Consider the following 11,887-nt stretch of genomic DNA (forward strand, 5'->3'; position numbering starts at 1 on the left):
ACTTTCTTGTCTCAAAATGTCACAGCTACAACGCAAAGCCTGTCAGGCTGCTAAAATAATCCAAAGCCAATGACAGCAAATAGCAACCTGGCACATGTTGAGCCTTCAGACTCAAAATAGATTTAAATTAACACAAAGATAGAGGGAGAGAGTTTAGTAACAAAGTGAAGAAACCAAGGGAAAAGAAATAAGATTCTATCAGTCATCATTTCAATCAGCCCAAACAAGTTAAAAGGCAGCTAGAGGATGGCATTTACGTCTGCCTCTAAGGCTGGGACAAGGGCCAGAACTACACTCCTTGATCTGACTTATTTATGCCATGCTGACACTTCAGTTGGCAACCACAAAGGTCCAGAGGTCAAAGTCCCCGGAGGCAGAGAGCCATGTATGTGTGTCTTTCCAAGCAGTCTGTCTGGAGCGGGGAAGCAAGGAGTCAGGAGCCACAGCCCTTGCAGCCACCCACCCACCTGCTGCCATAAAACCACTTCAGCTGTGCCCCGTTCAAAGCTGCCTCAGTCCACAAAGGAGATTTCTGGAGAGATCCCACCTTTCTTCATCCAACCACTCCTACAAAATAGAGTGTTTTTCCAAGTCAAGAGAGAAGCCAGTGGTGCCTCATTTTAAAACTGAGAGGCCCTGTCACCAGCTGAACGCCAGAGACCACCATAGACCTCTAAAGACCTCCTGAAAATTCTCTAAAGAATGTAAGAATGGATACAAATGAAGACAGAGAGCAACATTTTTGGCACTTCTGCCAGTTTCTTGACTGGGATTTGTTACAGCTCTAACTTATTCCCAATTACTTAAATAATATTCACATATTTAAATCTTGGAATTTTAAAACCTAAACCATAGATTTCACTTTTCAAGAAGGGTTCCAAAAGTTGAATTACAAGTCAGGCTCAAATTCCAGTATAGGGATATCAAGATTTTTGTTTATACTACAGAAATGTTTTAACAGATAGAGTCTCTCAAAAGTCATGGAAACTTGGAATTCTGAGACTTTTTGCATTAATGTCAGTAAATGCAGAATATGATGGAACCACCAGCTAGTACTGAACTCCCACAAGCCTCTGATTTGCTTACATGATTGGCATAAAAATTTAAAAAAAAAGAAACAAGAAACAAGAAACAGCTACACCATACTATTCTTGAATATACTGGGATCTCCAGAGCAATATATGCCCAAAAGCAAACTACAAAACATCAAATTTGGTAAAGGGTAAGTAAAAAGAAAATGGTATCTTTGGATTTCTTTGTTGTAGACACCTGGAGCCTCCATCCAGCTTCAGGATCTAGGCAGACAGACTAAACTTGAGCAGGGACTTGGATGGCTGGAAATGGGAGTCTGCCCTAAACAACACCTTACTCTTGGAAGAAGAGTTGATGAGTAACAGGGACTGGCTGTCTTTAGGGTGAAAAGAAAAGCTGTAAATACACAATGAAGGGATAGTTCATCTCCTATGGATACCCCTGCCAAACCGTTTTATTTGTTGGATAGTACAAAAGCTTCAGAAACTAAACAGCAGTTTTAATCAGGGGCTGTTCTAGCTTTTAATTGCTGCACTCAACTTTGATGCCCCACAGCACACCAGGGGCATCAGACTTTTCAAAAAGGGGCATCAGGCTTTTCAATATTGCAACAAGCAAAATAAAAACCTCCCCTTGCTAAAACCCTTCCTTCAGAAGAGGGAGGCACACAACCCAGAGACATGAAAGCAAGTTTTTCTAAATTAGACTGTTTCCTAATAAGTGTGAAGGTTTCTGAGTGCCCAGGAATCACAACTGACACTGGGATCAGAAAGCTGGGTCTGATTTGTATACAACCAGCACTAAGAACTTTGACCAAGAGCTCACATATGTACAGAAAAAAAAGTCTTTGGATTTGGTATATAGTTAACAAACATACAGAAGAGGTCATACCACTTCCTACTGGCATTCTTACACAAGGGACTATACTGGCACACTGGACTATAATCACATTGCCAGTTATGACTACACTTTTCAAAACAACTTTTAAAGTAAAAGTTAAATCTACTGGTAAGTCCTTATTTAAAAATAAAAATAAGCTATTCCAATTATCAACTCATATGAAAGAAAACCTGCCAGCTTGTAGCTAATCTACCTCAAGATCTCGTGTCTGGTGCTTCCTCTGTGGTTCAGAACCTTCAGCAATGCATCTGTTTCCTAAACACAGTTTCCCATGTCTCATTTCACACAATGAGCAATCTGTGGTTGTTCAGCCATCTTCAAGGTGGAACCCCTTCACAGTGTTTCCAGTAAGTATATGGGTCTTCAACTGACTTTTCTTCTGACTTTTACAAGAATGCAGTATTAACCCATAGCAACTAAACTACTGATTAAAAAAGTTCTAGAAAACATCACTCTGTGTAACTACCAACACCTAGTTCTGCTGGAGCTTTTGAAATGAGAATAAGTAGTTAAAAAAACCAAGGAAACGGACACTGTTTTTTGTGTCAGTCTAGGCAGTGTTTTCAAAATTCATCTAACACAAATGTTCAACAGTTAAATGTGCACACGAAATATTTTCTTCAATGAATGAGGTCTGCTGTACTTTCATATTAGCTCTCAGGTGTTATTATGAACTCTTAGCCAGATTAAAAGAAAGCCTCCTTCAGGGTAAAACAAACAGCTGCAGTTTGCTTCAGACAATAAGGAATACAAACTGCATGGAAGGATTTTCCACGATTTAACTGTCACCAACAACAGACTAATGAGTCACAGACAACAGCTTAATACTTAGAGCTTATTGCTAAAGAAAAAAATATTTATGCAATTTCAAAGTATTAACAACAAAACACAAAATGAGTTTTGAATAGATCCCTGTAGTGTCTCAAACCAGGTGAGCTGTAACCACCCAAGTGAAACTCAGAGTGGGCACTGGACACAGCCAGGCTTGCACTGCACCGGGAAAACCAGACTGAAAATGTCAGCCATTGTTTCCTACTCAAAAAGCATATACTGTCCCTGTTCTCCTTTAACAGAGGACTGCAAGGGCCAGAGAGCTTCACCAAGCAAATTCAATCTGCTAACAAAGTAAACTCCCCATTCCGCCTGTAAAATATTTCAAGAAATGGTATTTGTGCTTCATTTATTTTCAAGAGGGATAAGTGATCCAGCATCAGAGGGAATCTTTGTTGGCAGAGGCCTCAAACTGGGGAAGAATTGCTACTGGAAGAAACAGAAAAGAAGCAGAAGTACACTTTACAAAATGTGTATTTGCTGTAAAATATTGCCTAATATAGTTTTCTGGGGAAGTCAGAACTATTCCACCTTGGCTGGTTATTCCCATGACTGAAAGTAAAAAGAGCTGTTGAATGCATGTACAATCATCAGCCCTATAAGCAACCCTGCCAGGGAGGGAAGACAAAGTTTCTCAAAATAGGCTGAGACCTTTCTTAAGTATCAAAAGCTTTTGTTTTCAGAACATTTCTTCCAAATAGAAAAGGGCTTGCTTATTATTCCAGATAATCTGGAAGAGAACAGAGTTCTCATTTCTGCAGTGTTTTGAAAACTCTTGACATTAGTTTTATTTACCGCAAGTTTCCAGGAAGCTCTTCCATGTGAGGACAATCTTGCAAGCCCAGCACCTGGTAGCAGCTGGTAGTTCTCTTAAAGGATCACCGTGCTCAGCCACACCGTTCACAGCTTTTTGGGAAGGGCATTCCCCACTGCACACCCACTGTGATCCCACAGAGCTGCTGAGACCATGCAGGGTTTTACACAAAACCAAGTCACACCACATTTTGGTACAAAAAGTGATCTCAGACACTTGGAGGTGTCCTCTGGGTTACTTTGTAGATTAGCTTTTAAAGGAGTGTGAGATATTGGATAAAAGCACTGCAGAAGTGCAAAGAATTATAAACTTAATCTAATTGTAGTAACACCTGCAAGTGGTTTAATGCTTTGAAAAGTCAGACTACACAAAGAATATATTCAGACAGATTGCCATTTTTCCTACTCCTTCCAACAACATAATCCTTGCAGGGCAATGCAAGACTTAGTAGTCTTCAGAGATGGTTTTTACTATTATCTGATGATCCCATCAATCCAAAGACTAGTCTAAGTCCCATGAGGATTCTTTAGATGCTTTGCTGCCCCTAAGTTCCACACTTCTCAGCTATCTTTGCTCCACACAAATAGGATGGCAGCTGCTGGGAATCAAACATCTCAGCTAAAGACAGCAAGGTGCATGAAGGCAACTTCTTTGGCACTACTCCCTGTCTCACAGGGGAAAAGGTGAGCAAGAGAGAAGATGAAGAAAGCCCCTAACACAAAAATGAGTTCAGAGATAGGATTGTGGATTACAGATCATCTTGCACTTAATTTCAATTAGGTAAAGGTCATGTTCATCAGGGGCCATGTAACTGCAAGGAATATCACATTGAAGGTACACAGCATTTCATCTTTGGGTGCTTAAAATGCTATTGTTTTTTCCTGTTCCAACCTGGTATCTTGTTGCAATACTTGTGCATTTCACAAAACACTCAAGAGCCCAAGCTATTGTTCTCTGCATTCCCAGAATGGGGTTACAGGTATTTTCAGACTGGGCTCTACTGCTAAGATCTCTAAGGCTCATATTGGACATCCCATTCTCTCCAGACAACACAGAAAGCATAAACTCACCCATTTTCTGGCTTATCCCTGGAACAAAGTCTGACACTGGTAGTGGTCTCACTACTAGGGAAGTGCCATGGGAAGCAGCTTTACCCAAAGCACACAGTCATACAGTTCCCTGGATTCTGATCTGGAGCAAATTACAGCAAATTACAGGGTTTAGACACCTTCTTCAGTCCTAACATAACTAGGCAGGTCACTGAAGCTGTACAACTACAGACATCACCTGGATCTAAAAAACAACATGGAAAAAAAAAAGGATATCCTCATAAGGCTTCTAACACAGCAGCAGGGACTACTCAAGGTGAAGTCCAAAAAATGCTACATTTTAAGAGCTCCTTCTCCAGACACCTCATGTCTCCCCACCCCTATGGCTGTGACACTCCTGAAAAACTGCTGACAGTTAGAAATCTGTCACACCTCTGTGACACTTCCCCAGGAATTACAACACACTTCTGACCTTGAGAAGTGCAGCAAGGTATTTTAAAGCAGTTACTGTGCACACCTGGGAATGCAGGGAAGAGATCCAGAGAGAAAGAAAGAAAAACATGCAAACCATTTTCCAAATGCAGAAGGAATGTGGAGCCTCAGGTAGTAAAATACATAGTGAAAGGCTGGAGGATTTTTTTCTGAAGGTACCTCTAAAGCTAAAACTCTCTTAAGAAGTCAGTTTTTTCATACACGTTTCGAACTTAAGAAGACAGTTTTCAAAATTTAAGTTAATGATAAATTTTAGTTTATGAATTAAACCCTGCCTTGAGAGCATCTAAAAATGCTTGTGCATCCTTCACTGAAGAACCTGGTACTAGTTTTTGATCTCTGAATATTGGTCAGTTTCCAAACCAGTGAATTTGATATGTTCCCTATGTCAGTAACCCTGATACCTGACATGAATATTGAAGGAACAAGTGGCTTTTACAACATGGTAAAATGCCAAGCATTAGTAGTGCTGGATACTGACACAAACTGCTGATAGTCCTGTCAAGAGATCTGGTAAGACAGTTTTAGCAGCTGGAAACTAACTGCACTCAGTCATTAACTGCATGCATCAGGCCAGCCTGGAGGGTATGGTTTTGTTCTTTCCAATTAAGGTAAGTACAGACCTCTCATGTTGTGAAGTTACTTTTGGGGGGATACTAAGAAAATCTGAAAGGTGCCTATCTATTAACCATTGTATTTGGGCATAGAGAAGGCAAGCAACTGCCAACTTCCTTTCCCACATGATTTTGCTATATTCTTTAAGAACCTTCAAAAAATCCTATCTTAACCAACAACACATACTAACATTAAGAGGATGTAAATATAATGTAAACCATTACATTTACTTAATGGTAAAGAAATTAGCATCCCCTCTCAAGGAGTTTGATGCAAAACCCAAGAATAAAGTGATATTTTGTGTTTTATGCCTTGTTCTTGCTCTTCTCTCTCCCTCCTGTCCATGACCAGCGTTAGCAGCATTATACCAACATCTTTATTCTCCACCTAGAAGTGCTCACCTAAAAATAGAAGCCCTGTTGACCTAAAAATAAAGCCCCTGTTTACAAATTCCATACTTAACACCAACTACAGAATCACCCATATACGCACACAGCATCCAAACTTGCCTGGGTTTGTCTACAGACAGCTGCTCCTCTCCAGGCTCATCTCTGGGAGATGCAGCTATGCAGAAGTGCCCAGGGCTGGGCAGGGCAGCCCCAACAGAGCACAAGGGTGGCTGCTGGAGAGCCAAACCAGCCCACAGAAGGAATGTGCCCTCCCAAATGTAACCACAAATTCATTATAAGCTGCAATGAGCTCTGTTTCAGACAGGAGTCTGCATCAACACACCCCAAAAACACATGTCCCCATGTGACTCAGCATCCAGTGCTTACGCTTATTAGGGATGTGCAGCAGCAAACCCAGTCATAAATCCCTTAATCACAGGTCAAAAGAGTTGTCAAAGCCTGCACTGATGGGATCAGCAAAATGCTGAAGTGTTTTAAACAAGGAACATTAGCTCCTATGGAAGGGCAGAAGAACTCAGAGTGCGAATCACCAGTGATTTACAGCACCAAAGTGATCTCTTGGACCTGCATCCAAAAAAAAAAAAAAAGGCACAATTTACTTTAGAAGTTTCTTATTTTTAAAGCATACTGGGAAACATGAGGCCACAGCTGTAGCATTGTGCCCAGTTCTGAGGGCCCCAGCACAAGAGATACATGAACTAGAGATAGTCCAGGAAAGGGACTGAAGCATCTCCTGTGAGGAGAGGCTGGGAGAGCTGGGACTGTTCTGCTTGAAGAAGAAAAGGCTCATGGGGAGGAGTTTATAAACTTAGATAAAAAGCTGAAGGGAGGGTGTAGAGGTGACAGAGCTGGGCCCAGCTCAGTGGTGCTGTGACAGAAGCACATCTAAGGGGCACACTGAAACAAAGGAAGTTCTCTCTGCACATCAGGGAACACTTTTTTTACTGTGGGGGTGACTGAGAATTTGCACAGGCTGCCCAAGAAGGTTGTGGAGTCTCCATCCTTGGAGATACTCAAAAGCCATCTAGACTTGTCCCTGAGCAACCTGCTTTAGCTGGCTCTGCTTGAGCCAAGAGTAGGATCAGGCATCCCCAGAGGACCCTTCTAACCTCAGTCATTCCATGATGCTGCAAAATAAAAAGACTAATTCTCTTCCATTACTGATGAGACACCTAGAGCAAGTTTTAAAAGAATGCATCAAGCTTCATCCAAAGTGTATCTACAGGTGAAGTGTTTTTTATTCACCACCAAAGAAAGTTTTCTGCATTAACCGGGATTCATAGGAAGCTGCAACCAAACAGAATTTCAGTTTTTATTAAAATGCAAACTAGTTTTTAAACTTAGAGACAATTTTGGGTATACTCAAGGCATGTTTAGAGAACACTTCCTGTGGGTTTTTTTTCCTCATTAACACAGGCAAATATTAAACATGTATAGTGGCCCAGGATGCAAACAGAAAGGATTTTTTCAATGCAAGCTGTGAATCTTTACTTTCCACTATCCTCAGAAGCAAAAAACCTGCATTTTCAATCATTTAAGCACCTCTGAAGATCTGGTCTTGTAAGCCATGGAATTAAATTTACTGCTCCCAGAGCATGCACTGGGAGAAAGGATTAGGTGTTCAAGAGAGAAGGGGAAACACAGTAAGAGTGCTCCCACCCACAAACACAGCATTTCTGATTTGCATCTGATAACTGCTCTTTCAGTTTAGTCAAGACAAGAAGATTTACTTTGCAAATGAAACCATACTATTAAGGTGAAGAAAAACACCCAGAACCTACGCTCTCTGAAGACTGCAGAGCCTGTTAATATTTATGAAGTCTGAAGTAGCTTCAAAGACTCTTTACTTCATTTTTCTTATGTCATAACAAAAAGCAGCACTAAGTCATTAAATTTTAAGGGGAGTTCACAACTAAACTATAACTCTTTTAGTAAATTCTGACCTCTAGGAAAAGGTGTTATTTCTTTGGTTTGGAAGTGCGTGTCCCATAGCAACAGCAATGAACGCAAGGTGCAAAGAGGAAACTTGCATGTTCAGAAACTTCGAAGACCAAAACAGATAAAAACCTCAAAGCAGCCAACATTACAATTGAAGCACTACATTTGTTGTCTGTATTTCTATGCACAGATTATTACATGGATTAACCTGTCAGGTTAAGGGCAGTGGGCAGAGAGAAAATCTGTATTGGAAAACTCTGATTAAGCACTTACTGTCGAAAGCTTTCCCTCTGATCAAACTGTGTGTCATAAAAATAACACATTAGAGAAAGTGATCTCTCCTCCTAGCATGGATGCTGTCATGCAGATATTCTTTAGCTGCAAAAGTCAGTGTAGGAAAGAAATAGAACCAGTGTTACAGGATAATGCTAGAAAATTGTGTACTTTATTTGGGCCTGACACAGGTTTGAACAAGAGAGCCTCCAATTCAAGATGACAGAATTCTCTGAACATAATACTGGAGTATTTTAGTTGCAGCCAGGGCCTTCAAGACTTTGAAGTTAGAGAGTATCACTGCTAAGCCTGATAAATACTGGGGGTAAGAGAGGGAGGTAGAGACCATGACAAATCATTGAATAGCTACATAACTTTAACCCAAAAAAATCAGTGAGGTATATGTTGCCCTTGACTCAAGCATTCATGAACAGCATTTATTACCCAGACCTATAAAAAAGAAAACATCAGGAAATGTGATCTATTACTCCTTAAATAAAAAATTATTCACTATAAAATTGTTAGTGGGACCATATGTTACACAAAACACAGACTGGTGTTCAAGAGTCCCTATACATTTGGTGGTGATACAGTCAAAAAATAAAATGCGATTTTTCAGCAGACAAAAGAAGGAGAAATGGGATCTTTGTTATTCTTCCAACAGATCTGTCATCACTTTGGGGGTTAAACAGCTAATGCCTCTCCCTAGTTCTGAAGTCTCTGTATTAAGGATTGAATACTCAAGTAGCAAAATGATGCTGAAGACATACCACATATATGTAGTACAACATGTATGTACTTCATGTGTATCCACAGACAATGTTTCACACCCAGTACCTATACCTGACCTTTAACAGCAGCACTAATCACTTCTCAGACACTGAAAGGCTTCCCTTGCCAAAACAAAGTCTTCCAGCTGAGGATCTTCCCCCCGGGTCTCAAACAACACTGAATCTCTTTGGCACATAACACTGCTCCAGCCATTCATTTGTATAATGAACTTCTATTCCTATAACCTTTCAATATCACTCATGGGAAGAGCAGAGGTAGGGGCAGGGAACAGTTTCTGCTGTAAATCACTGGGAATTAGATTTCAGCTGGAAGGACAGCAGGGCTGCAGTCAGTCCCCTGATTTTGCCTCCTCATTTGGGATCTCCCTCTACCAGTCTCTTTCAAACCGGGTCCCATGAAAGAGCAGAGCCAGGACAAGGCTTTTCCCAGCTGCTGCCTTAATTCCTCACCCCCCCACCCCGGGTACTGATGTGAGGTCACCAGGACACAGCAATGCTGGCAAGGCATCAGGCAGGAGGTGAAAGCCTGGGCGATGCCTTCACCCAGAGCAGAAGGTGTACCATGCCAAGGAGTGGCACACACACACATCCAAACAGCAGCAGCCAACCCCAGGCTGCTTGAGAGCCACCCCCTGGCCAAGGACACACTGAGCACATCACATCTCAATAGTACCACAGTTAAATGAGGAAAAGAAACCAAACCAAACCTATCAGTCTGATACTTGAACTCAAGTTAGTTCCACCTACCACTGTCTGAAACCAGCTCTGAGAGCTTACCTGCAGAGCAGGATGCACGGCATGGCTCGTTTCAGCTCAGTCTGACATCTCAGCCCAAAACCACCTTTATTAGGGCAGAGGGATGAGCCAAACATTCTTGTGGCAACCATATGAAAAATAGTGAAACATAACTCAGGCTTTCATGGAATTTTGCACAATTCAGTGCCATAACAACACCAATTTTGTATTTTATCAGCTTCAGAGCTAACAGCTTAACTGTCAGCTTCTGAAGAACACAGACAAGGACTAAAAAAAGCCTTCCCTTTCTGAAGATGTGGTATTTGATAGCTAAACATGGCATTAAAAGAAGTAGTTAAGCTCACACTTCTAATTCTGTGGAATGAAATTATTTATCACATGTTAAAAGTAAAGGCAGGATACTGCCAGATAATGCAAAGCACAGGGACCTGAGAGCCCTACTTTATTAAATATTTCCTCTCCCCACCCACATCTCAACCACCACTGGAAACATGATACCGAGAACTCGTCCATCATTCATTCCATAATCACACAAGCTTAACAGTACCACATCTACTAATCTAAAACTCCCGAGCTGCAGCAACACGGCCAGACACAAAAACATGACAAAAAACTGTCATTTCTCATTTGCCCCGTTTGTGCACGCGATGACCACAGGAGCACACAGAAGACCACAAAATCTACGCATACCTATTGACCTGTCTGCAGGAGTCCAGGCTGACATCCTGAATTGCAAAACAGCCATTTACCATGCCATCCTCTCTGTCTCCTCCCGAGTAAGCTCTCCAGCAGCATTCCTCTGCTTCTACTGCTCCAACACTCCCGTGCCTCACTGCTCCACACCAAGAAGCATCCAGACACTGCATGCTCTGAGAAATCAGCACATTGCTGGCTGCTATTTAACATGAACGTGTGCCCAGCCCTGAACTCGGCTAGGCACAGGCACCGCTCAGGAATCAAGCCTCACAGCAGAACCTGCATTCCCAGCTCTTATTGCTAAATCGGATGCCACCCAGCTGCCACCCCGGCCGGGGGCGGGAGGAGGCAAAGGAGGGTGTGACGCAGCTCCCGCTGCTGCTCCTCGCCAAGGGAGATCCCTGCACGCAGCCGGGGAACACCGCCGAGCCCAGCCAAGGGCCGGGAGCGCGGCTCTGCCAGCCACCGCCACCGGCAGCCACCACAGCGGCCCCGAGACAGCAGCTGGGGAGCCCGGAGAGGTCGGGCTGCGTGTGCACACAAGGATGTGACCTTTACCGGGCTCACCGCCGCCCCATGCGCTGTGTTTACTACAGCCGGTGCCTTCTGGCTGGTGGCGGCGATGCCACCGCCTGTCCCCGCAGCCCAGGGCGGCTCCTCCGTGCCGGAGGGGCGCGGGGAGGAGACGAGGGCCACTGCTCCGCCCGGGAAGCGGGGAGGGAGCAGCCGGACACCCCCTGCGCGCACGGGGACAGCCGTGCCGCAACCGCCCGGACAGCCGGGCCACCGGCCGAGACCTCCGTTGGCTGCCCCGCAACCTCCCGGTCCGCCCCTTCCCCCCGGCCTCGGGAGAGCCGAACAAAAGGGAGCGGAGGGACCAAAGGACAGCAACCCCCTCCCAAGGCTCCCCGTCCGGGGGTGGCGAGAGACACCGCGCCCCGCTGTCCCAGGGAGGTGGCGACGGGCTAGTGGGTAAAGGTATGGACACCCAAAAATTATTATTATTATTAGTACTAGTATTACTATTATTAGTATTATTAGTATTAATGCCTCCGAGACGGCCAGCGAGGCACTCACCCTGCTCGGAAATCGGAGCAAACTCTCATTCACGCTCCCCGCCGTGCCCAGGCCGCCGGAGCCAGGCGACGCCCCGAGAGCCGCCGGCCGCTGTGCTGAGCGGGGCCGGGCGCGGCCGGGGCCGGGCGCGCCCGCTCAGCCCGGACAAAGCGAGCGCGGCGCTGCTGCGGGCGAGGCGGCAGCAGGTGCCCGTCCGCCGCCGCGGCCGTGCCG

The 11,887-nt window shown here is 44.0% G+C and overlaps 1 protein-coding gene across 1 annotated transcript in view; it reads right to left on the reverse strand.

Annotated features, from left to right (window-relative positions):
* GRAMD4 (GRAM domain containing 4) overlaps positions 1–11,719 on the reverse strand; it is a 76,312-nt gene extending 64,593 nt beyond the window's left edge. Inside the window, exon 1 of the mRNA XM_066550783.1 lies at positions 11,675–11,719. Coding sequence (XP_066406880.1) covers positions 11,675–11,703 — 29 coding nt within the window. The 5' untranslated portion in view covers positions 11,704–11,719. The remainder of the gene's footprint in view (positions 1–11,674) is intronic.
* Between the last annotated feature and the right edge of the window lie 168 nt (positions 11,720–11,887).

This window comes from Molothrus aeneus, chromosome 5 (assembly GCF_037042795.1).
Source record: "Molothrus aeneus isolate 106 chromosome 5, BPBGC_Maene_1.0, whole genome shotgun sequence".
NCBI classification, from domain to species: domain Eukaryota; kingdom Metazoa; phylum Chordata; class Aves; order Passeriformes; family Icteridae; genus Molothrus; species Molothrus aeneus.